This window comes from Morone saxatilis, unplaced genomic scaffold, assembly GCF_004916995.1.
Source record: "Morone saxatilis isolate NCDOM2014 unplaced genomic scaffold, NCSU_SB_2.0 Contig15, whole genome shotgun sequence".
In the NCBI taxonomy this organism is placed as follows: Eukaryota; Metazoa; Chordata; class Actinopteri; family Moronidae; genus Morone; species Morone saxatilis.
In genome coordinates this window covers 943891-970967 of record NW_023339707.1, presented here as the reverse complement: position 1 = coordinate 970967, position 27077 = coordinate 943891, and the positions used below count along the sequence as shown (strand labels likewise).

The following is a 27077-nucleotide window of genomic DNA, read 5'->3' as shown; positions in this document are numbered from 1 at the left end:
CCCCCCACCCCGCGCTTCACTCTCCGTCTCTCTAAGCCTAACTCTGCTGGCTCTTTGACTTGGTTTACTGAAGCTTTCTCCCAATCCTTATTTCCTTTTCAAGACTCCCTCTCCAGGTCTGTCTGAAATGTTCAAATGCTGTTTATGGTTAACAAGCATATGGGGGCCTTGCAGTGTTGTTTGTGTTATAACTTTCACCCTGGTAAAAAAAAGGATTTAAAATCTTGGTCGCCTTTTTAAAGATAGGCAGCAATGACAGTGAGCTACAGAAAATGAAACACCACACGGATTAAACAAAATAATAAATATAAGTGTGACTATAAAGTCACAAATAATTCCCCTAGTTCTAAAAACCACAGTCAGTCGAAAGTTTTAAGAAATTCTTGTGTTCAACTTATGTTCTTATGTTGTTTTCTTCTTATTTCCTGTTGGGGTTAAAACTTTTTATTTGTCTGCAGCCTTTGCAATGTACAGCACCTTATAACCCTGGTTTCGCAAGGCGCTTTTAAAAAAAAGTTGACATACTTGTTTACGAATAACATTTCTAGTTAAAGATTTCACAATAAAAGCAACTGAAGAGTTGTCTGAAACTATAAAAATAACAGCATGCAACCTCGAAAATATATATATAAATGTGGTAAAAATGAGAAATAATCCCCATGTGTGGAAGCAAGTCATTTTGCTTTGTAACAACATGTGTGTTTTTTTAAATTAAGCAACAAATTAATGTCACAACAACAGCAATTACTTTAACATTAGCTGTTTTTCATTCAGCACAGGACATTTCTTATATCATTTACAGTTACTCTCTCTGTTTTAGTTCAGATGTTTGTGCAACTTGTTCACCTCCCCAGAGCACCCCCCTTCCTCCCTCTCTTCCTCCTCTCCCCATGAGCACGGCTGTTGTCACCTAAGCTCTGAACGCTGAACTCACTTTCTATATTTAGTTTGTTCGTATAGTTTAGGCAAGCAGCTTGACAGGCTGTGGCCGCAGCGTCCTGCTATGTGGATCACGATTCTGCAGAGGCTACTGGCCTGCTCTGGTCTGGCCCGGTTTTTAACCACAAAGAATCTGATAAACTTTTTCTAACATGTTGCTCAGTATGGCTGCAGCAGGCAGTGAAGGGGTTAATGCTAGTCACTCAGCATGCGGGAGCCATGGCGGGCGGGCAGGCAGGCAGTGCAGAGGCTGACCTCTGACCCCTCAGGAAAGGAATGTGGAAGCTCTTTCATCCAGGACAGAAACTAAAGACACCCGGGCAGTTGGAAAGTGGCAGCTCAATTCTGCTTTCAGCGTTTTTGATTAGGGGAAGTAAGCAGAGGTTCCATGTGAACGTGCTGTGGACTGTTTGCCAAAGCGGTATCTGCCATTTTGTAATGGAGTTCCATGCTGCAGCAGCGTGTTTGTTACTTTGTGATCAGTACAGTGACGGTGAAGTGTGATTGGTGGTTGGAAATGGCTGCAGTTGTGCTGTTTGTGCTGGTGGAGCAGCCTGCTTATGAAGCACCATGTGCTCTGACCTATAACCTACTACCTGTGTTTGTAGTTAGGTGACAAACAAGACAGCCATTGCCTATTACTGACATTTAGGGCTGCAACTTGGTGATTATTTTTATTTTCGATATCAATTAATCCGTCCACTTTTTCTTGATAAATTGATGAATTAATTAGCCTATAATAGAACTAGGCAGTGTGACCAAAAATCTGTATCATGTTATTTTATAAGATTCTGGCGGTTTCACTGTATATCACAGTTTTTTTTTTCTGCATGACTATGCCTTTATATAGGTTTATGGTGACTACTGTCGGGAGTACAACATTTTAAAGGTCCAGTGTGTTACATTTAGGAGGATCTATTGTCAGTAATATAATATAATACTCATAGGTATGTTTTAATTAGTGTATAATCATGTATGTGGATGTGTTTCATGTGTTTTCGTTACCTCTATTGGCGTAGTCCACCATGTTGAACCACCAGGTTTCTACAGTAGCCCAGAATGGACAAACCAGACACTATAAAACACTTTATAGAGAGGTCTCTCATTTTTTACTTGTTTTGCGGCCAACGTAGTTTCTCCTAAATGCTTGGAAGAAGAGTGTGAATCGAGGGAGTTGCACTCTGCAACTACACTGCTAGATGCCACTAAATCCTACACAATGGTCCTTTAATGCCATCATGTATATACTGAAGTCTTTGATTACTGTAGGGTTTTCTTACTCTAACATAATAAAACTGGAAAAAAAAAAGATATCAAATCTTCTATTGCACAAGTAAGAAACAGACTGATGTGTGCAATGGTGTTTTCCCTGTTAAAGAGAGTTAGTTGTGGGTTAGGCATGAGTGGTATCAAGGTATTACGGTATTTATAAATGCAGAAGGTATGATTTTAAATAACATAACGCTCCTCTCTGGTGGGTGGCTGCGTTCGTATTTGAGTGGGTATGTTTCCTCAAAAGATGAAAGAAGAACGCTGAGGAGAAGAACGTGCCCACATTTACCTGTTACACTGACAACTAGGAAGCACTTGATAGATAGGTACAAAGATTACGTTCTTAAAGTAAAGGGGGTCTACAATAGCTGCCGAATTCCAGATTTACAATATTCTGGCTCAAGCTGTGAACATTATTACACATCATCAAAGTAAAGCAGAAACAACATTAAAAAAACGCCTATGATATCTGCGTGTAAGGAAAAAAGAGGATATCATGTAAATTAGATATTATTTCTACTTAAATTTTCCTTATTTGTTGTGTATAGACCATTGACATATATGCATTGCATTTCCACTTCCTTTTACTGTACAAAATTAAGCCATTATATTCCGGATATGGACGCTGCCATCTTTCGCCATTTGGAACCAGAGTCTGCGCAGTAGTGATCTCCCAACCGACTTTTTATAGCTTCAAATAACTTAAAACCAAACTTATCAGAAAAACTAACAAAAATGTACATGTATTTTAATGTTTTAGTTTGGCCCATGTCCCATCTGATAACATGAAGACTAATTAATGAGCTCTACTGCAGTAAGCCACCAGGGGGCGATCAAGATGTTTTGGCTTCACTTTTGGAGACCTGTCGTGTCGTCCATCTTTATGTTGACGGTATAAAGATAGATAAAAGTGTTAGTATTGTTATGGTGAGACCAGTGTTTGAATTTGGGGCTCATACTGTAAATCAAAGCTATGCTATCTATCTAGAGGGATGGTATGGGGTGGCCACCCCAGCGGCCACCTGTTTGGTGTCACATGCTCTTAAATTTAACACATTTGGATTCATTTTTAAAATAATATGTTAAAAAATTGAAATCAATTGAATTATCACCAGCATATATTTCTTCCACGCCTTAAAGTATCCATGCCACTCTCTGGACACCCCAAACCAAAAAATAGCAGGGTTTTTTGGGGGGGAACTGGCACTGTTCTGGTTGGCGCACCTAGTTTTTTGGAGCATTTTAAACAAAAATAAATTGGTTTGGGACCTGAAAAATTGGTTCCCAGCTTTAACCAAAAAAATAGCATATTTTCCGTGGGATCCAAAGTGGGCGTGTTATTATCTACAGGTCGATGTCCATTGTGCTACACCCTCTGTTGATGCAACCGATTGGGGGGTGGTTCACTAGATAGCACCTAAGTTCCGAAAATATTAAACGGAACCGTTTCAAGAACCAGAACTAAAGGGGCCTGAGCGAATTTAGAGGGTTTATAAAACTGGGGAAATTCTACCATTATTCGATTAAAAGCTTGCATATAGTTGATATTTCATAGATGATCTTTAGACTCAGTATGTTCAAATTTAACTGCTTTTAGGCAACTAACTACCTTCGAGGACACCTATCTTCAGTATTTTCTGAGAATTTGGGGTTTTGGCAACATGTACGAAGTACTTTTGTGTACTTTTAGGCCAATAAATAAAATATTTACCAGTATTGAGTCCAGGCAATGTGTAGAATGCTTTGAAACAGCATTATAGCATTTAGACCTTTAAAATGTATAGAAGATAATACTGGACAGTCAATTCAATTCGGGGTGTTTTGGGGGCCCTGGACTCATGATCTCAATATTTCTAAAATCCTCGCTGGAGCTCTGTTGCCATGTCGTGGAATACTGACTTTTGGCTGCTCAAGGGAGCATGAACACCACCTGTTGTGTTGTCTTTGTTTATTTCCCATTTACCATAACTTAAAGAGTCAGTGATTGTTAAATCTGGTGGTATAGGTAGTCAAATTCAATGATTACTAACACTGATTTAGCCTAAAATTATGTATTTTGAAACTGGACTACTGCACTGCACTTAATCTATATAGGGTTGGATATAGGGAAAAGGACAGAGTTTTAATGTTATCTATACATAACGCAAGCAATATAGTATTGCATAGGTCAGTATGAGTCATTTGGGCTTTTTCAGGCCTGGGGCCATCCATGTGTGTAGTTGCCACTCCACATGGTCTGTCATGGTGTGTCCTTTGTTTTCAAGCTCTATTTGGTTTATTTCTATAACTTGACAGTGTGGATTCTCTTCATTGTACTGTATCTGCCTGTCTGTGTGCACGCCTTTGTGAATGCGTTTGAGTATGCCGGTTTGGGAGGTGGGGTGTACATGATGTTGCATTCGGCGTGACCAGAACTCTGTGTGTTGTATGTGCTGTTGTGTGCGGAGGAGAGAGGCAGGGCGACATGGCATGGTTCAGGCCAGGAATGTGCGACGTGGGTAGGCTGTACAATAGAGCCGGGCTCCCTGAGGGTGGTCAATGGGACGGGTGTCACCCCCCTGCACCCTCCCTGCTGGGTGATGACCACCACACAACGCTACAGCTGTCAGTTCCTTTTAACCACTGCTGTAAACACACATACATTATGAGAACAAACACACAAGTATGGACACACTGAGACATACATGAGCGCACACATGTGCTAAAGTATATCTTGTGACATGAGCACACTCATATGTGTTCTAGCCAACCTGTGGATACATGTTTGTGCATTTCTGTGTAAATACAAGCATCTGCAAAAGCTGTCTTTCTTAACTCATTGACCTCTCACACAGAAAACCACAGATGCCATTACATTTGTATGTATGTGCACACTTAGTGCGCGTGCATTCTGTCACATATGCCCACATGTGTTTACAGTGCCGGTTCACGTGACTGAAGCTCCTAGCATGGCTAACATTGTTCGCTCAACCTTGGACTTAGCTGGTGTGTTAGCTAGCAGGGGTCACAGAGGTCACTGGGGGTAAATAAGGGAATGCAGAGATGACAGGGGGAGCGAGTTCAGCGATCTCTTGGAAACACAAGCTACTATAGTTTGCAATTTTATTTTAATAAACAACTGCAGGTCAGGAGCTGCTCCGGTGCAGTTTTCAGTTACGCTGTCCCTTTTTTCAAGTTTTTGGCTGCTTTTGCTGTTGTCAAGAATTTGCAGAGTTCAGGTAGTGCTGGTTGTAGGAGTGTGTGGCGTAAACACCGCCTCCCCCGCCTGCCACTTTCTCTACCCCAGGGGTTGTGTGTGTTTCTGTGTTTTCCCAAGGATTACAGGAGCCTTATCCAGTTTCATAACAAGTACATACATGTACACACATTAACACAAACAAAGCTGTCTTTGTGCACTGTGGCGTCACCTGAAGACACACATGATGAGGGATGAGACTGTGTAGTTGCATTAAGGCTTCACATATGGTTATACAAATAAAGCTGTTGCGGCATGATTGAGAATCGTCATTAAAAAAAAAAGTGTTTTTGTTAATCCTTTGCAGTTCCTGTCAATCAGACTTGTCATTCAGCTCCCCCTAGTGAGTGCACAGGAAACTTGCCTTTGAAGTGGAATTTACAAATGACATATTGTGTTTCAAGTCAAGCCTGTTGAATTATAGGCTGGGGAGGTTTCACTTTTGGCATGTATTCTGAGGGTTTGAGTTGTTGTCCACATAAGCGGTTCTCAACCAGGGGGTTCCAGGAGATCCCCAGAAAATGGGGAATATTTTAATTTTACTATTATTTCATTGACTAGATGTGAGAGAATGTATAACAATGAATATTCTGTTCATAGGTTTTACATTCTTCACAATCTTATGAGACAGGTGAGAGACAATTTGTGGGTCCTTGACACATAGGAAGTTGAGAACCACTGGTCTACATCCCTGCCTTTTGTTACAATTTGTCAAAGCTTTAATATAAGAAGACACTGGAGTCACTTCATGTTAACTTACCTTTATGCTTGCTCTCTCCTTGCAGAAGAGTAAAAATGCAAAGCAGTGTTTCCCACTCACCGCCAACAATAGCTGTTGGGACTGGGTGAGGAGAAGAGAGTGAAGGACAGGAGCGACTGAAGAAGAGCGTGAGAGAAGGAGAGTGCAGAGACAAAACGACAAGTAGGATTTTAACAGGTAAACGCTTGGTTTTTTTTTTTTTAGAAAACAAACACAATGTTGCCTCTAACTTGGCAACAGTTCGCTTCAAAGCATGCACCTTCTATCTCACCACAGATTTTGCCAGACTTTGAGGTCCCCGCTGGATCATTGGCCCATCCTGTGAGCTTTTTTTTCAACAACCACCCCCCTCCAAACTTCTCACGTTGAGCCTGCAAGGCAGGGGAGCCACAAGTGAGTTTTCATGGCAGCGGCACTCTAGGGCTGCCATGGCAGCTGCTGCCGCCGATGCCTCACACCGTATTACCGCACTGACGCTGGAGGAAGAGGGACGACGGACTGCCGCCAAGCTGTTTGGGAGCGCAGCCCCGCTACCACGGACAGAAAGAGAGAGAGAGCGAGAGAGGGGGAAAGAGAGAGAGAGGGAGAGAGAAAAAGAAGGAGAGGAGGTAGGGAGAGCAAGTGGGAACGAGTGTTTGGTTTGCGGGGCCCTGTTCGCCTCACAGGAGAAGCTCCGGCTCCACGCCTTGAGTCACACAGGAGAGAAACCCTTCCACTGCTCGCAGCCACACTGTCCCAAGGCCTTCAGCTCCAAATACAAACTCTTCAGGTACTGCGCTTAAATCACATCGCTAAATTCCCATTCTTTTAAATATAGCATTATGGGGGTGTCCGGATAGCTCACCTGGTAGAGCTGGAGCTACCAATGCTGAGTCCGTGCTGCTGCAGCCATGAGTTTGACTCCGGCCCTTTGCTGCGTGTCATTCCCTCTCTCTCTCCCCCTTTCCGGTCACTATCGATTAACGGCAAAAAAAACAAAAAAACTCCTGAAAAAAACACAAATATATGTAGGATGATGTATGGCTTCTATTGCTTTCTCAGAATCCCCATTGAGCCATTGAGATAATTTTTACTTTTATTCACTATGTGAACCTGAAAATCTTGATCTTCAGAAAGCAATCATTCAATCAAGTATCTCTAGCTAGCTGATTAGGGCTGTCGCAATAAACACAATATTTAAATACTGAAACATTGACAAGCCAACTGCAGGGCATAACGAGCCACCGCATTACGTATTTGTATTTGTTTTTTGAGACAAGAAAGTGTCCTAAAGCTACAAGGCTGAAGAGAGGCAGATGCGCTGAAACACAGTGCTTCTTGGTATCCCTCAATTCACACCCCAGGATTTCAACACCATACAGAAGGAAGCCTCACTTGCTTGACCAGAAGTCTTATAGTAGAAGACACAGACTGGTCCACTAAGTATCCCAATTCACCACAGCTGTGGTGTTTGCATCTAACGGCTCAAAAGTGTTTCAGTTAACAAGTGACCGTGTTAACTAGTGAGTTCCAGCTGAATATGTTAACTGTCGACTTTATTCGGCTGAAAGTTGCCAGTTAACAGGATCACAGACCTAGGAGGCAGGAGGAGGGTGAGTGCTTAGTGATTAGTACCAGCAGGTACTGAGACGAAACATTATCTCGTTGTACCTCTTACAAAGTAATTAGCAAAACCAAGAAAAATTTCCACATATCGCTCTATTGAGCAGCCCTAGGTGGGAAGGGAATTGAATTCCTTCACCGTGACATCCCTACACATGACTACTTGTATGTGAAATGGAACATTTCTCCTAAGTCCTCTTCAAAGAGTTCTAACATCTGCTGGATGTGTAAATAAGCAACTGTTTGCTAATAATGTCGCTATCAGCTTTATAAGGTGATAAAATGTCAATGTTGTGTTTGCCCTAAGTGGCCAAAAAATAATCAATTCAGATTCTGAATTGTGTCAAACTCATCAGTATACTAGGATGTTTGAAATCCAGTAGATCAGAGGATGTGGTTCCAAAACCCAGTTTGGCCCCTACTACAAACCACTGTGACTCATTTATGTATATATAGACACACGGGTTTGACTGAAAGGAATTCATGTCTCACACAGCATGCATACTACTGGCCGACTGCATAACAAACTTGACATGAAACCTCTACCATTTACAATCTTTTTGTCTGCGTTCCTTTGCAGGCATATGGCCACACACTCTCCACAGAAGACCCATCAGTGCTCGTTCTGTGAGAAAATGTTCCACCGCAAAGACCACCTGAAGAACCACCTGCAGACACATGACCCCAACAAGGAGGCCTTCAAGTGTGAGGAGTGTGGGAAGCACTACAACACCAAGCTGGGATATAAGCGCCATGTGGCCATGCACTCTGCCACAGCAGGGGATCTCACCTGTAAAGTATGCATGCAGACGTACGAGAGCACGCCTGTGCTGTTAGAGCACCTCAAGAGCCACTCCGGAAAGTCTTCAGGAGGCACCAAGGAGAAGAAACACCCGTGCGACCACTGTGACCGCCGTTTCTACACACGGAAGGATGTGAGACGGCACATGGTGGTCCACACAGGCCGAAAGGACTTCCTGTGCCAGTACTGTGCCCAGCGCTTCGGCAGGAAGGATCATCTGACACGCCATGTGAAGAAGAGCCACTCGCAGGAGCTGCTGAAGATCAAGACGGAGCCTCCTGATATGTTAGGTCTTTTAGCTTCCGGGTCACCACCTTGCTCTGTGAAGGAGGAGCTCAGCCCCATGATGTGCAGCATGGGTCCCAACAAAGACCCCATGATGGGCAAACCGTTCCCTAGTGGGGCCCCTTTTCCGATGGGCATGTACAACCCCCACCATCTCCAGGCCATGTCTAATTCTGGGGTGGGTCACCCACACCCATCCCTGATGCCCACTTCCTTGTCTGCAGCTATGGGCATGGGCTGTCACATGGAATCCCCTGGACCTCTTCACCCACACTCCCATCACCACCACCATCATCACCACCATCACCACCACCACCATTCCCCTCCGCTGCCCTCACACCACCAACCTCCGGCTCCCCAGCAGCAGCACCAGCCCCAGCAAGTCCCCAAATACCAGCTGGGATCTACCTCATACCTGCTGGACAAGCCCTTGAAAGTGGAGATGGAGAGTTTCCTCATGGATCTGCAGAGTAGTTCGCCAGGCCCAGTTCCCTCTGCAGAGCCCCACACTGCTGCCTCGCCGCATAAGGACGGACTGGAGCCCACCTCGGGCCTGACGGATGAGCTTTGCGGGGATCCCCTCCTGTCCAAGAGCCCTGCGGTGATCGCTGAGTCTCTGTGTGCTGCTAACATGGACTTCTCCCACCTGCTGGGGTTCCTGCCCCTCAACCTGCCTCCCTACAGTGCACCCATGAGCACAGGAGGACTGGTGATGGGCTACACGTCATCTGCAACTTCCTCCTCGTCTTCCATCTCCTCTGCCTCATCTCTGCATGCTGCCGAGCCCCATGCTGCAGCAGTCGCCGCGGCAGCAGCTGCCGTCGCCACAGCACCTCTTACCTCTTTGCAACCGCAACCTCAGGAGCAGCAGAGCTCCAGCGGGGGTCTGGGCCTTGGATCCCTGCATCCCCTTCCATCAGTGTTCAGCTCCAGCCTTAGTACCACCACACTGCCTCGCTTTCACCAGGCCTTCCAGTGAGAGAGTCAGGCCTTGCCCAGCTCAGCATGGATATTTCAGGCTGTGGTTCTTGACTGGGCACGATCAAAAAGTTGGAGAATTCTAACAAATAAATACACAAATGAACACTTAGAAGCCTTAAATAAAAGCGCACAAAAGCTTTTGATTGAGCCTTAAAAGGAAGTTAAACCCCTTTGAGAAAAAAGGAAAAAAGAGAAGAAGTTGAAGCAGCTTTTATTTGGGCTTTTTTTTCTCCTATCCTATAGTTATAACAATGTATTAACCCATCTTTTTTATTTTCAGTTACTTCCCCTTTTATCCCCCTTCCATCCCCTATTTAGTAGTATAGAGGGCAGGATCAGTAGGCCAAAAGGTGTGGTACTGCATACTTTCTAAAGTAATAATATTAAAAAAAAAAAAAATCAAAGATAATTTTTAGTGAAGATTATCTGTCTTGTTGTGACCCAGAAAAAAAAAGTTTGAAGTGGATATTTTGTTTTACTTTATTTTTCTTTTCCAAATGTAAGAACATGGTAGAATGTGTCTCATCTTGAGTTTCAAACCACCTAAACTGTCATGATCAGTACGAAAAGGAGAGAGATCAGTGAAGGAATGAAGAAATGTAGATTTCGAGTTGAAATCGATTGAATCTGAACTCTAAAAAAAAGATAGCTAGGCTAGAGCCACAAAAGCAACCCCTGCCTCTTAAAAAAGTGCTCTTCAAACAAGAAAAATAAATAGATGGATGTCCCTGTTATTTTAAGTGCAACTGATGTGCTCATAGAGTAAGTCAGTTTGAATGAAAACACTCACTTATCATATGATTGATAAGAGACCTGTTAGCTGCCAAACACAAAGACCAGACACACACATGGCCACGCATTTTTTAAAGAAAAGATAGAAATGTGAAAGTGTGTGAGTTGGTTGGAAATGATATAATATCATGCTTGCTTTTTTTTTTTTTTTTTACTGTTCCTCAAGAGAAGCACTTTTTTTAGCAGAAGGCACTTCACCTTTAGGAATCTCCTTGGGAAACCTTTTGTCTTTGCCTGAGACTCTCCTCATTCTCTTTCCTTTACGTATCTCCCTTTTAACAGTTACCTTTCAAATTTCCCACGATAATGACAATTGCAGCTGTTTTCTTGGCTGCCCAACATACCTGAAATATATATTTTTGGAATAAAATACCAACACATCTTTAGGCAGTCTTTTAAAAAGATGCGTCATCATGGTAATGATGAACCCTGACATATGTGAATGGCAAAAAAAACAAAAGAATTACAGTGACAGATGAGGAAAAATGTGTTAAAGAATGTTATTGCAGTGTACGAAATATCTCAAAAATGAATATTATTATTGCTTTTATCTCAGTAAGGTGTATTTTAGGTAGATGTATTAAAACTAAGTGATGATGTTTTTGATGTCTGGCAGGTTTACATTTGTGTGTATCTTGCATTTTTGATCAAACAAATGGATGAAGTATTAGCTTTTTCCCTTAAGCTTTCTCTGTTATATCCAATCTTTACCTTTACATGTATGTGAGTTAGTATAGCAGGATCAGAACTGTGGGTGGGAAGTACCTGTAGAAGGCTGTTAGCGGCTTAATAATCTGTTAGGATTTGAGCTAGATAGATTGTGTCATAAGGATGCTGACATGGATGGCATGGCCTATGAATCTATGACTATAGGTCTTTATCCAGTGGAATATGTAACCCCTGCGCTGTGATGAAATCCACGCCGATTTCACTCCGAGCTCAGTGGTTTTTGGATGTCTTGGAGTTTAGATCCTTTCTAACCTTTCTATGGCTGTCACCTTTCTAAAATATCAACTTATAACAAATTAGAAATGACATGCAATTTGTTTAAATAAATCCCCAAACAATTATGGGAACGGGAAAAAGTATGAAAAAAACGTAAAGACTATATTAAAGTATAAATGTGTGTTCCCACCAATGGCGAATCACAGGATCATTTGTGTTTACTCTGTCCATACAATGCTGCAAATACCCCACGATATGGGAAAGTTTTCTGCTTCAAATTCAATATTTTGAACTTTTCGCTTGTTTGCGCCAGGCGACGCGAATGACGTGGTAATCATTGATTTGCCTTTGGTGGGAATGCACCAAAAGACATTCATTCTTACCACACTAATGGGCCACATATCCTTGCATATGAATCCTTCTATCTTAATGCTGAGCTTTTAGTGAGGCTAAAGCTGAGTGTGTCGAACAGTAGCAGTCAGAGGTTGAACAGTCGACGTTGCTCTGTTTGTCTGTGGTGCCTCCGCAGCACTGCCTCTCCTGAGTGCTAAGCTAACATTAGCAAGTAAGTTGGCAGATTTGTTGTCATCGTAAACAGCTGCTTTGTACAAAGCCGTCAGAAGCACTGCTACTCAGATGATTTGGTGTCACCAGTGTTCTATCAGGACGGCTTTGCTCCCTCCATTTTGTAGTAAACAGCATAACATTACTAGCTTAGTTTACTGACAGGACAATAGGGCATGCCATAGGTCAAGCTGATAGTAGAGCACCCTCTGCTGGATCACAAGGCAAACTACAGAACTTAAAAAGGTCTGTTGCGCTTTAAAATGTTTAATGTGAACACTTCGAATTTCATATAAAAAGTGACAGCCCTAAACCTTCCACCACCAGCCTCTAAAAACCTGAGCCCAAAGTTAACCTAAACCTCAAAGACAAATAGGTGCTCTTTATCCGATGTTGTCTGTGGCATGACCAACACAGCTGGCATATCCATAACGTCACACACAGCACAGAGGGCTGAGCTCCTGCATCATCTGTCTTAGTTCATTCAGTGTCGTTCCAGTCATAGAAGAAGGCCTTTGCCTATAGTGGTCGCTGTGTCACAGGTGAGCCACAGCCATCGTTAAATGTTGAGTAAAAACAAACAAAAAAATGAACAAAAAAACAGGAAAAACATAGCACATAAAAAAATAAAATACATATTGCTGCTTTTAGCTACGGTTGCTGATGGATGACAACTGTAGACCACTAGAACATTTCAATTTTTTTTTTTGCAAGATGGACAGCTAGCTGAAAACATGCACAAACCGAACCGACATAGTGTTTATCATCCCCCGGGCCCCACCCCCTCCGTACTCCTCCTCCTCTCAGCTGCTTAGTAGAGTCAAAGGAAAAGGGTCTGAAAATACGGCGATATCTGGAAGAACGCAGTCACCGAATTCCCGGGCTTTGACATTCAAAGTACAGGGGGACACATAACTGACTGCACGACTTGGGGTATTGCTCATAGTCATATATTTGTTTTGTTTGTTGTCTTATGATATATTATTTTCTGTTTGTGTAAAACAGGACCTCGAAAAACAACACAACACATCACCTCATTTTTATTTGTTTTTATTTTTCTTACCAAAACCTGGGGAGAAGAAACTACATTTTTGCACAATTGCTTGTTACAAAATGGTAAAAGTGTTCTGCGATTTTTTTGATACTGTAGGATATGAAACCCCCGACAATGAGCTGTGTGTGTTAGACAGGTGAATATTCCCCTTGGTGGTAAGGGCTGCTGAAAATTCTGAATCAGCGAGCACTGATCCAGAAGAAGCGTCCTCGCAGTCTGACTGTTTCACCCCACTGCCAAAATCCTAGATTTTATAATCCGAGTTCTGAACTAATTTGAAACGTATTTTTAGTTACTTATTAGTCTCCCCCCTGGAAAGTTGTCATTTTGATGATGACTCTTGTAAAATGATCAAACTTTCATTGATCCTAAATGAATTAGCTGTTAGCACCTTTCTAAGAATTTACACGATATATTAAAAAAAGATTCAAATTTGATCTTTATTATGAGCTTAAGAAAAGGTTGTTTTTAAGAAAAACCCTCTTCGTTTAAGCCAAATTTGTAGCAATCAAATTGAGCATTTATATATTTGTAACAAATATTCATTTAGTCCTAAAATAAAGAAAAGTTAAGGAAAAGCTTTTGGCATGTATTAAGTTTGTCCTCCCTGGGTTTCTGTGAGCTAATCTGAATTCTAGCACTTTCAACCTTTAAAAAAAAAAAGAGTATTTTTTTCTTTTAAAATTTCAGCTTATATGTTCATATGTTTTTAATTTTGTATTGATCCTGTATATGTATGTGCCATTAGTTTGATGTGTAGACTTTATCAACCATTTGTGTATTTCTCTTTCTCCAAAAGAATAACAGTATTTTTGATAGACTTTTCACTAATATTCTTCTACATAAGAGCCCCCTTCTCCTTTGAAACCTTGTTGTTTTTGGGCAAGCTTCGCCTTCTCTCTCAAATTTACCCAATCAAACTCTATAGCCAAGCGTATTAAGAGAACACTAACAACATATCTGTTATCCTGAGGCGGTGAGACCGTTGTCAAAGCCACAGCCTGACCACAACCTGCCATTGAAAGGCTGTTGTAACAGACTCATTTCACAGGCCATTTTTAGACCATGTAACTGAACAAGAATGAAGTCAGGAGTGACTCCAAAATATAGAACTTAGAGCTCACAGCCCTGGTCCTGGTTGTCCCAGCCACAAGAAACAGCGACATGCTGATAATGATTAGATGTAAGAATTACAGTTTCAGTTATACATTGCAAAGTACTCAAATGTGGCTTTAAAGCTGCAGGCCATCTTTTATTTTTATAAAAATAACTAACTAACTAAAAATAAATTTCAGTATATCCTGACAGTAGAACATGAGACAGATAATCTGTGAAAAAATCTGGTTCGTCTGGCTCCTCCTAGAGCTCCTAGTGGCATTTACAAGAATCCACCAGGCCTGTCCAATCAGCGCTAAGAACAATGATTGATGGTTGGGTCTCATTAGAATAATAAACCAGAGGAACCAGATTTTTTTCACAGATTATCTGTTTTATGTAATACTATCAGGATATATATATAATGATAAAAGGTTATTGTTTATAAAAGATTACCTACTGCAGCTTTATATGAATGTTACTAAACATTAAAATAGGAGAAAAAGAGCATAATGATTTTTAGATATTTAAGACAGAAGTGAAAAGGTCTTAGTTGTTGAACATGGAAATGTGGTCAGGTTGTACTTGTTGTGTTGAGCTGTGAAATACCTACAACAACAACCTGTTATACCACCTAAACTCATATTGGTGACATTTTTCAAAGTGTTTCCACCCATTACTAATCATTCTGGGAAAATGGGCACTGTTTCTAGAAAAAAGCAGAAGAAAAGAAAATCTTTCTATCTCATAATTCCAATTTACTGTTATAATTTTGAGTTACTAAGTCAAAATAGTGACCTCTTAACTATTACTACTGCATACTACAAAGTTATTACTTGACTCAGTAAGTCAAAATGTGACTCAATATCTCTTAACTCTGACGTACTATGTTATAATTCTGACTTAGTATCTCATACTTTTACTTTATACAATAGCTCATCATTTCAACTTACCACTAGTAGGATTTTTACATGTTTTAATTATTTTTTTCTTTTTCTGGTAGAAATGGGCTTCTGTGATTTGAGCTGACAGAAAAAGCTGATTCCAAATCAGCACAACTCTTAAACCCTTAAAGATATAAAATGGATTCTCTCCTGACCTCTGACAGTGATGTTGTTCTGTTTCTTGGCTTGGCTGTAGCTTCATTACCTCGACCTGCACCTACTAGGGATGCACTTATCCTCACTCTATCCTCTTTACTACTAGGTGCAGAACACAAGCATTTTAAGGGAATTTTTTAATCAGTTTTGCCTGAGAAAAACTGATTTGATTTTAATAACGCTTTCTCTTTCTCTCCCTCTCTCTCTTTTTGCTTTTAGTAAGAAACTGGGTACTGTCTGATGCAGGCAACATCCACATGTAGTTTTATATATTTCTAGCTTAAAGTAAGTCTTGCATTCCAACCTCTTTGTGTATCTCGTTTTAGTGACATAGCCCATTTTATTTTTATCACATGCTATTACAGCCACCTCTGGAATAAAAAAGGTGAAAAAAGGTGAAAGAAAATAGAATATTTGCATTCACTTCACTTATTTTATATAGCATGGAGTTTATCAACTACAGGGAGAATTATATAAATGATGTGCTTCGGAGAAAGGAAGAAAATGAGAATTCTTGCTTTTTTTGTTACATATCTCACATGCAATCAGTTGCTGCAATGTAAAAGTGACAGATTTGTATATTGGTTGATCCAAAGAGATGATGAACACAACAACAGAACTATTGACTTATTGTACAGTACAGTGTATCTTTGAGTTGTTATGTGTTATGTTGAAATTATTAAAAGACAAACCAGCGGTTTCATACCTGAATTGCATCTTTTTTTTATTTGTTATATTATTAAGAGTTTCTTCTCTTTCCTTTCTTTTATAAAATGTAAAAAATCACTACAAAGGAATAGTTATTATATATATTGTATACAATTAGTGGACAACCTGCTCTACCTCTGAGCCCCAGCTGCCCCATATATTTAAACTTTTAGATAGACTAAGCCCTTATACATGGCCATAACTACCATGGATGAGGAGGTGGTCATGTCTTTCTGTTTTTTCTGAGAATTTGAAAAAACTGTGGGTGGAATTTTCTATGGTTAATTAATTAATATTGAACAATTCTAATGCATACTGTAAAACAATGGTAATAGTCTGGCAGCTGGGTTGCCAAAGAAATACTGTAAAATAACATAAAAATAACTGACTTGTAAAAATACTGATTTTTTTTTACAGTGTGGACATTTATTGTTGCATCAACATTTAGACATTTGACCTCCATATACCTTATAGACCTTAGCTGGGACAAAAAATGACAGCCCTTTATTTAGCCCCATTTATCTAGATCTGCAGAGGTATAAGACTGCAGCAGTTATAATGTTAGCCATGTTGACCATCTTGATATGGTATGTTAGCATGCTAACATTTACTATTAGCACTAAAAAGTAGAGTTGAGGCTGGTGGGAATGTCATAGTTTTTCAGGCATTTAGTCATAAACTAAAGTATTGGACAAATTACTTATTACTGAAAAAACTGATATCACATAGCACAAATAGATTGACTGTTTGATTGACTTTTCATTTTCTCACTTCCTCAAGTCCATCCATCCATCCATCATCCTGACCGACTGCTTCAAACAGAGCGGAGCGAGAATGGTTTGACCAGACGCATTATTCTCATAGGCAGTCACCACATGACAAGACACATGATTGCTAACATACTCAGAATGAGGCTCAATAGTAAGTAAGGAGTTTAGTTATCAAAAGGATATTATAGCATTTATGTGTCGTTTTTTTAAAGAGCTCAGAGATTTAGGGAAATTCTATTATTTAGAGTCAGAAATCAATAAAAGCCTTAGAACAGACCTTTCTTGTATCTGGTGTAGTCTGAAGTTATGTCAAACAGTAATATTAGGCTAGCTTGGCTCAGTTGTTGAGTATCTATGGGATCCAATAACATAATAATGATCCTATAGACATTGAGGAACTGAGCAAAATCGAGCAAGGAGGTGAAGGGAGGGTGCAACTTTTACCAAGCTTTGTCTGAGGAGAGGCCCACAAACTCAGACTTTGAACATTACTATATCTTAGCTACACAGGGTAGATTATTATGTGTAAATGACCAAATCTCCATGATTCTCACAATATTTAGTTTCATTTTGAATAAAGAAATAAAGCAAGTAATAAAACTGAACCATCCAGGGTCAGGTTGCAGTGGCAGCAGGCCAGTCCAGACGACCCTCTTCCCAGCAATGTTCCTAAGTCAGATGAAATATAGGCCAGAAAGTGCAAAAGTTCCCCTAATTGACTGAATTCCTGTGTCAAGTGTCATACTGCCTGGCAAACTCAGATTATGAAAGATAATTCATAATTAACAATCCTACATATTTAAATAGCATTTCTACCTCACAGAAAATAAAGCAACATAAACAGAGATTTTTAAAAAGGTTTACATTGTGGTGATTGGCCCGTGGGCGCCACTTTGGGCAACCCTGCTCCAGCATGTTCTGGGTCTACTCCAAGGTCCTTCCGGATGAAATCCTTACCTATCTCTATTATCTCTATTGGTGAGCCTAGCCACCTAACGAAAGAAACTTATCTCTAACTGCTTATTCCACAATGCTCACGATCATAGGTGATGGTTGGAATGTAGATCTGCTAGTGAATTGGAAGTTTTGACTTCCGGCTCAACACACAATGGTCTGATACTACGCGAGCATTATGCCCGAGATACCTTAACTCCTTTGTTTGGGGCAGTAACTCACTCCCAACCTGGAAGGAGCAATCCACCGTTTTCCGGCAGAGAGCCATGACCTTAGACTTGCTGACTCTCATCCCGACTGCTTCACAGTCACTCCAAACCACCCCAGTGTAGGCTAAAGGCCACGACCTGATGAAGCCATTATCTGCAGGGAGCTTAGATGCAATATATCCACAACTCGACAATATCCCCAGACAGGGGCAGTAGTTCTCCTCTTCTGATGAACATAGTCTGAGCTCTAATTTCCTTCCCTGAGTCAACTAATTCTATAATTTCCCTTCGGGGATAAATAAAGTATTTCTATCTATCTAATGGTTTGCCAGAACTTCTTTAAGGCCAACCAAAAGTCGCCCCAAACTCCCACACCCAGGTTTTTGCTTTGGCCTCCCAGTACCTGTCAGCTGCTTCAGGAGACCCCTGTGCCATAAAATGAATCACTGTACAAAAAATAGTTTAAAATGCCATCCCAGAATATCCCAGGACTATCTGAGTGGCTTGTGTCCCGCTGTGTATCTAACTTATATTGGATCAGGGTCTGGATTATGTCTCAGAGAGCTGCACAAGTAAGCCTGCATGCATAGCTGAGTATCAAGACTGCCCTAATTATAGTACTATGGGGCCAACCTATACTTACATCAACTGAGCTGACTCTCACACATACACTTACGGGATGCCAACTGTGCCATAACTCAGGAATAGAAACTCTTTTGGTTTTGTAGAATTTTCTTAGGAGGAACCTGGACAGCTTGTAAAAAGGATTTGAGAGGACCAAGACACCACAACACAGACTTGTAATTTGATCACAGCCATCCAGACACTGAACATTTCAGAGACGCAGGGACAAACCAAGATTTAACACCTTGACAGGCACACATACACAACAGAAGTCTCATTTAAAGTGGTACTCCAGCAACTGAGTGCCCACAAAGTTGGGAGCAAGAGACATTCACAAAAGAATGGTGATGCAGCTGAGCCAGAGTTCACCTGACAAGTAACTCAATAGCATCGTTGACTAGAATTACTTTGCCTAAAAAATGCAGACATCTTTCAAACTCCATGCAAACTGATTCCTTCTACAACTCCTAGGCCATTCCTGCATGGGTCCAGTTTTGCAAACCCGTATCCGCCCGCACCTGCAGAGATTAGAACAGGAACCGACCCGTTACCCAAGTCAAATCCGTACCCAACCCAACCCGTAACTCGTGCTCATATACTGCTCAGGTACTTGCGCAATTATAAGTGTAACATGTAGAAACATGGGTTAAAATCATAATTAACTGTTAAGCTGAATCAATCACCAACTGCTGCTGCGTCCATACGATCAGCTGGGCACTGATGTCAAAAAAAGCCCTGTGTCAGTTTGCTAAGTCTCTCTCCAAACACAGGTTGATATGATGTGTCTGCATACAAACTTTACAGCTCTGGCAGGCTTGGAGTTGTGTTATTGGAAAAGTTTCTATTAACTGGCGCAGCTCCTGTGCTCCTACTGCAGCTGTATGTTTTCTCAGGGTATGCTTTTGGCTTTCATATTATAAGAAAATCGTCGATATTTAACTGATTTAAATGTTAAAAAGACTGCACAGTAATTTTTATTTCTAATTTCGTCACAAAGAACAACACATTTAAGTTCTCACCCGCTACCCGCCTTCATTTAGTTTAGCAAAAACTTACAAACCCACAAAACAAATGCCAAAGAAAAATGCTGCAAATACCAAAAACACACAAAACCCCAAAACAACTGCAAGAGAGAAAAGCTGATAATTCATCCACCAAAACGAGTGCGCCAGGCACTGGGGGGCGACTGAGGGATGGACCAGTCATGAAGGAGGAAGAAGAAAAAAGTTGGGCGATGATGTTAGACAAGGCAGCATAGTGTACGTGGGTAATGTTAGCGTGCATTAACTATTAATTTATGAGAGATTTGGTTTTATGTGAGGGATAAATGCCTGGCCAGGTGTCCACTTATCTCTAATTAAAACTAATGTTAGACCCATAGAGGAGGGAGGGCAGGTGGAGAGGTTCAAATGAGGGACGAGAAGCACTAGAAGACCACAAGTCAAACACCGCTATATTTTGCTGAAGTGGCAATATTAAAAAGGTTTTATTTTATGTTATTCTTCTTCTTCTTCTTCCCTATGTCTTCAAGGTCGGTTCCCACATGGTCTAGTCCATCCCTCAGGTCGGGGGTCCCCAGGTGGCCTGGCGACTTCCGTTTGTGTGGACGTGGAATTTGCAGCGTTTCTTCTGGCAGTTGTTTTTTGTGTTTTGTTTGTTTCGTTGGTATTTGCAGCATTTCTTTGGCGATTTGTGTATGTGGGTTTGTAAGTTTTTGGTTCTGCTTCGTTTCTGTGATTGCAGCATTTTTCTGTTGCTGCGTTTTTCTGTTGGACTTTGTTTTATGTGTGTTGTGTGTTTTTGGTTTTGCATCATTCCTGTGTTTGCAGCGTTTTGCCGTTTGCTGCGCATTTGCTCTTGTCGGCCACCGTATGGATGGGCTCTACAAGGCCCTACTTCCCTTGGTGAGTAATGTGATTCTACACAATGTCTGTTCACATCACAAGTCCCCTATGTGTACGTTATGCAACCCCTTTGTTAAGGAAGAAAGTGTACCTGAACTGAATGCCCCTTTTGAATCTATTCACAAAGTTATGCCCCTTCTCCGTCAAACTGAGAGATGTTTTATTGCACCCCTATGAGCTGCTTTCTGACTGTGGCACCAACTTCAAGGGAGGAGACCGAGAGCTATGAGATGCATTTGCATCCATGAATCCACTCAGGTCTATTAAAGCTGTTCTCAGGGTGACAGTGGGAAGTCAAACCATTTTGGAGGAAGTCCTACACAGTGGAGATAGAAGTCATTCTAAATTCCAAACCAATTCTCTATGAATCCTCTGATATAGCAGATCCTGATCCTATTACCCCAAATCTCCTTCTCATGGGGCGGCAAGATGCTTCTCTTCCACAGGCTGTCTATGCAGATACCATCTTGCTGTGACGGAGACGATGGAGGCAAAATCAAATACTAGTTGATTGGTTTTGGGCCTGCTTCATCAAAACTACCTCCCTAACCCACAGGTACGAAATAAATAGCAAAAAGACACTCAGAATCTGAAGGAAGGAACAGTTGTACTAATAATGGACCCCGAATTGCCGAATTGCCTAGAGGTCTATGGCCTGTAGGAAAAGTGTCACGCTTGATTCCCAGTCAAGATGGGAGGACCCAAACTGTGGAGGTCACCACTAAAAAGAAGAGGTTTATTAGACCAGTGGCCAGGTTGGTCACCCTTTCATCAGTTGAACCTGATCCGAAGGACTAACTTGTGATTTGTTTATCAAATTCAAATGTACCATTTAAAGGGGCGGCTGTTAAATCGCAAGTCTCCTCCCCACCTGCATCACTGCCACTCCACTCTAAACCACTCCTCCAAGATTATTAAGCTCCACCCTTCAGGTCTGATTTCCCTCTTTTCCCTCCAAATACTGTTTTCAAGTCCACATCCATGGCGGTTCAAAATAGTGGCCTCCATAAAAGGTGACCCGCAGTGCCTGTAGATAAAAACGTCTCATTCTAAGGTAACAAAACCAAAACAAATCTTAAATTCAGGTGATTATACAGTAATGAAAACATACCTATGAATATTATATTCCATTTCTGACAATAGACCCCACTGGACCTTTAAGAATCTTTCAAAAACATAGTGGAAGCTGATTTTCATATTCAACTTGTCATCACTTTATTGTTTTGCTTTTGTACATTTTGTAACTGGACATTCTGGAAAAGAAACAAAGAGAAAGGTAACAGAAACAAGTTCCTTTGACAGTCATCATGAGCATCATGCTTTTGGCTAAAACGATGAGAGGATCATTACAGAGAGCGCCACAAACAGCAAAACGCAACAAATACAAAGCCGTTTTCTTTTATGTACATTGTAAACCCCTGTATCATACATACACACGCATGACTCGGGCCTCTTAAAAGTCTATCTGTAAAAAATCTCCAACAGCAGGAGAGGAGCATCTGTCTGTCTTTACATAAGACAGCAGCCAAGTGTCGGAGCTCAGTAACTCTTTGACATAATACAGAGGGCAGAGTAGAGAGATGGTATCTGAGTGGAAATGAGTGAAATAGTGATGGTCAATACAAGAGTACACTCATTTGAATGGAGGCAACCTCCGGGCTGAGCAGTCACGTCCCATAGCAAGTAGCAGGGTTCACTTCAGTAATGTGGCTGGCTCTCTTCAAGTAGCTCATTCATAGCTTAACAAGTGTTGGCTTGGCTTGGCTTGATTTGATTGATACAATGTAGGAAGGAAAGGGCGCAGGGGGATGATTCACTCACTCATTCATCTGGTTTACCAGAATCAGGGTTGATCTATAGGCACCTGTTCCTCCTCTGCATGGCCCCACACTGAAAAATCAGCCAACCACTAAAAACTAATCACGTGAAGCACTTCTAAAATTAGTCTGATGGTAACCAAGACTGTGATTAATACAACTCCAATATTTACCTGAAGGGCTCGGGAGTGCCCTGCATGCTGTATGGGTTTCATTTTTAAAGATTTCTTCAGGAAGAGCTTTTTTTCAGGTCTGTGCTGCTTGTTGGAATTTAGTCTCCTTGAGAATATTCTCCTAACATTCACCACTGATGATGTTGTAATCATGCGCCAGTGTTCTGCTGGACTGCTTTCTGTCACAGGACAGCAGAGAATGATAACAGTTCTGTGCTGGAGATACATAACAGGGTTAGAATGATATCGATCTGCTCATGTTGTCTTTAAAGGAATAGTTTGTCATTTTGGTTAGCACGCTTAATTGCTTCCTTGTAGACTAAAGTGTATGCTAAATATGAAGCTATCTCCAGCCGCTGGTTAAGTGAGCTCAACAGTGGAAAAATGTTGTTACCTTTGGAGAGCTCGAGGCTAGCTATTTTCTGTCTCTGTATTAAAGCTGCAGTATTTAGTTTTTATAAAAATAACCTTTTGTTATATTTGCTGAAACTTTCACTGTATCTTAACAGTAGTACATGAGACAGATAATCTATGAAAAAATCAGGTACTCCTAATGGCAATCCACCGGGCCTGAATGAAAATAACCAATCAGCACCAGACAAAGATAGTTAATTGTCTCATTCCCAGGCATTCAAATACAGACACTGAGAATGAGACTCAACAACAATCTACTATCTTTAAGCCTCCAACTTAAAGTGTCTTTCTATTTTTCTTGGCTCTGATTGGTTTTCATTCATTTTTCAGATTATCTGTCTCATGTACTACTGTCAGGATACAGTTTAAGTTTTAGTAAATATGACAAAAAGTTATTTTTACAAGTTACCTACTGTAGCTTTAAGCTAACTAAGTGTATTTCACACACTGTCAAACTATTCCTTTAATGTCATGACTATGGTGTCATTTGATTGATATATATTGTGTAATTTAGCTACAGTAAAAGACATTATTTGTCTGTGGGAAGCCCTTAGGTTGAGTTGCTTGTCAAGCAAAAGTTTTAATCAGGTTCCACCCATGTTCGAAAAGCAACTTAAAGATTATAGTGGAAAAATGAAACAACCACAGATTTGCAGATTTGAAAAAGGAAAAAACACAAGCCGCAAACCATGAATATGGGCATCAGTCTACACAAGAACATCGACTGTACAGCTCTAATAACATCACTGTTGATTACATTTCACTGCTCTGCCACTGCTGACAGAAACACAGAGGCGATCTCGCTGGCTTTCAAAAATCATTTTTCATATTACACACAAAACATGTATCATGAAAGAGATGAGGCATCATTTCTCAACAAAAATGGTCCTTGAGCATTTTTGCTCTTTCCTTCCATTACTGCATAGTTCAGCAGGCGTCCAGCACTGCTAAGGCTACACTGACGGCGCGGTTAATGAGCAGAAAAACCTGTACTTTTTTGTAAGTTTCTACCGGAAAGCAACAAACACATATTTGTATTTTAGTCTTCCAAATACAAAAGGTTGCTGCTCCTTGTCATTTCTGCGTTGCATGTAGCTTTTCCTTTTCTCCAACTTCAGCAGCTCCACCGAACAGTCCGCTGCTTTAGGGCATCGGGTTCATAGTCCCATTCAGAGCTGTTCTGTATCATTTAGAGCAAATGGACCAATATTTTGACATTAATAAGAGACCCATTGTTTTGGAAGGAGAAGCTAATATTTTGATTACAGTTGTGGTTAACATGGTCACACCAGGACATGGAAACTGAAGTAAAAAATAATAGGACATTTAATTTATCCTTTCTTCTGTTACATTGTAGAACTTCCCAGCATAATTTCCATCCATATCAGTTGGACACAACAAAGCTAACACCATAACCACAGTTCTCCCCAATCCTTCCCTGATCTCCAAAGTCTCCCAAATGAAACCAAAGTGACATTTGGAAACGGAGACAATGGAAAGACAGAATTTATGTAAGGAAATCAGATGAAAGTAGCTTCCCAGAAGATGATTGAAAGAAATTAGGTCAGAGAAACATCCTGCGATGACAAAAATAAAAACCTGCATAAGTTAGACTAACACAAATGAAAAGACGTGCAGAAACCATCATTTGACAAGCTTTGGCCCACTGTGTTGTGTGCAAGGTGAAACAGCAGAGGACATTAACTGTCCCATCAGAGGAGAATTCCCTCTGGGTCTCTGTCCTGGAATAAGGAGGGGGTGGTGGGGGGGCGGGATAGAAGCGAGGGGGGAGAGAGGGGGAGAGAGAAACAACTGGTTTAGCTCTGCCACCTTGCTGTTCTTCCCCCATGAGGCCAGTGGGTGGGGCTGTTGCGCCGCAAAAAACACCCCCTCTCCATTCCCTCGACACACAAGTCAGTGCTTGTTGGACATAAAGAATAAAAAATATATACATTAAAAAAACAGAATGTGACAAAAACAAACAACAAAAAAACCCCAACAAGAACAGCAGCGTCAGTGACGACTCAGTCGATCTTGACCGCAGCATAGATTTTCCTGATGAACATGTACGCTGCATAGAAGCCGATCGTGCCCGTTAGCAGCCAGAAGGACAGGACCATCAGCGCTGTGTAGCCGAAGTATAGGAGAGAGGGGATGAACTCCACAATGTCCAGCTGGAGACAAAGAAAGAGAAGACAAATCGATTTCAACATGCTGGCCATTTCCCAGCTTTTGGATTTCTACTTAAGGTACTTGCATACCACCAAAGCCTGGTTGGTAACAACCTTGTAAGAGGCAGATTTTTTAAAATGGACAAAAACCAAAGCAGCAGAGGGCCGAGATCTTCTGACTTTTAGTTCTTTAGTACAGCCCTCAGTTATGAAGTACATTACACAGCTGGCTTTATCAAACTGTCAACATAATGGTCTGACGGTCGGCGTGAATAAAAGACAGTCCGTCTGATTGTTACTGTGCTTGTATTGCTCTCTCTGAGCCGAGGGAGCTAGAAATATCACATATCATCAAATATCAAGTCGTATCTGTGGTTCATCCTATGTACTGGAGTGGTGAACAACGGCAATGCATTAGAACTTTATGGGATGGTAATGATTCTTCCAGGTATTAAAAAGGACCTCAGGTGTTTCCAGGGAAGGGAGTTATTGCTCGTAAAAACTTATGATTTTGATTGAAAAACTCATTAAAATACTAATGATGTCATTTTTTGTCTTTGACAAGTGATCATGGTATAAGTGGAATAATGCCCTTCGAGGTGTCCATTATCAGGAATTAATCGATGACATGGAGACAATAATGGAAACCTTGAAGGGCATTATCCTTCACTTATTATTACATGACACACATTTTGCCTGTTAACAGTGATTTTTTCTACTGCAGTGACTTAAAGTTGTGGATATCTGAAATGTCAGAAAGAGTCCCCGGGCCTTTACCTTGTTGACGAAGTAGAAGACTGCGTAAATGAGGACGTAGAACGCTGAGCCCCCTGACACCAGGAAAGTCCTCCACCACCATCGGTAGTCCTGATAGTGAGGAGATACAGAGAATACCCAGCACAGTTGGCACACACACACTGTTGGTTTTTTTTTTGTTTTGTTTTATTGTTCTGTAAATTACAGTTTACTGAACTGTAGTCACACCGATCCTTAATGGACTTACCTCTGCACAGAGTTGGAAATAAACCATAACAATGCTGATCTGAGAGCAGGAGACCACCAAGATGATGAAGACCAGAAACAGGAAGCCAAAGAGGTAATAGAACTGATTCTCCCAGATTGCCTACACACACACACACACACGTTGACATTACTGTTCAGTTGAGGACCCAGCCCCTTACTTCACATCAGTTACTCATCCTCTCAATGTAATGAACAATTTGAGGAAATTCTGTCTGAGGCAGAGATGATCTGTCTGTCGAACTGATCACAGTGCAGCAAAACAGTTGTACTCACGCTGAAAATGAAGAAGAGCTCGATGAACATAGCACCGAATGGCAGGATTCCAGCCATCAGGATTCTAGTGGAAAGAAATGCAAGAAAACATGTCTCAACTCAATAATTCAAATGTTATCCTGTAGCCATCAGCCATCCCAGTAACTGGCCAAAGATAAAGGAGCAGATTTTGTAGGTCGGTTAAACACTCACCCGACAAACTTGTTCATGTACCAACGCTGCTCTGGGACCTGCCGAGGGATCTGGTTGGTGCGTACTGGGTTATCATATGGCTGTTTGCGGAAGCCAAAGTAGTAGCCCAGGTAGACCAAGGGCATGGAGATACCGAACCACATACACAGCAGGGCCAGCATTGTGGTGAAGGGGACCTGAAGTAGTTCATGGTTACAATAATTATGTAAATTTTTTGGACATTTTTTAATGTTTTTTTCTTGTTTAAAGTGTGTAAAGTATGTAACTGTGCAGATTGGCTCAGGTTGCTGTATAATTGTTACTGTGTGTTGTCTTTTCTGCACAGAAAAGAAATAAAACTACTTCAGCATCTTCTTCTACTCTACAGAGCACTGATGCAACTGTAAAAGCTAACTCTAGCTAGTTAGCAGCTATGAGTC

The 27077-nt window shown here is 41.2% G+C and overlaps 2 protein-coding genes across 3 annotated transcripts in view; one reads left to right on the top strand and one right to left on the bottom strand.

The window, feature by feature from the left end:
* Positions 1-836: 836 nt before the first annotated feature.
* plagl2 (pleiomorphic adenoma gene-like 2) lies at positions 837-12770 on the top strand. Of its 2 annotated transcripts, none has more exons than XM_035656502.1 (3): positions 837-6383; positions 6483-6599; positions 8389-12770. In XM_035656502.1, the coding sequence occupies exon 3, from the start codon at positions 8393-8395 to the stop codon at positions 9872-9874; it is 1482 nt and encodes a 493-aa protein (XP_035512395.1). In that variant the 5' UTR covers positions 837-6383; positions 6483-6599; positions 8389-8392; the 3' UTR covers positions 9875-12770. The 2 variants fall into 2 exon arrangements, with proteins under 2 accessions (XP_035512395.1, XP_035512394.1); XM_035656501.1 differs by having other exon boundaries at positions 840-6383; positions 6483-6975.
* Positions 12771-22848: 10078 nt separating this feature from the next.
* The window catches only part of tm9sf4 (transmembrane 9 superfamily protein member 4), a 25933-nt gene continuing 21704 nt past the window's right edge, over positions 22849-27077 (bottom strand). The window contains exons 14-18 of the mRNA XM_035657438.1: positions 26659-26834; positions 26467-26530; positions 26174-26293; positions 25948-26037; positions 22849-25173 (exon numbers count right to left, since the gene is read on the bottom strand). Of these exons, the coding sequence (XP_035513331.1) occupies positions 25024-25173; positions 25948-26037; positions 26174-26293; positions 26467-26530; positions 26659-26834 (600 nt within the window). The 3' untranslated portion in view covers positions 22849-25023. The remainder of the gene's footprint in view (positions 25174-25947; positions 26038-26173; positions 26294-26466; positions 26531-26658; positions 26835-27077) is intronic.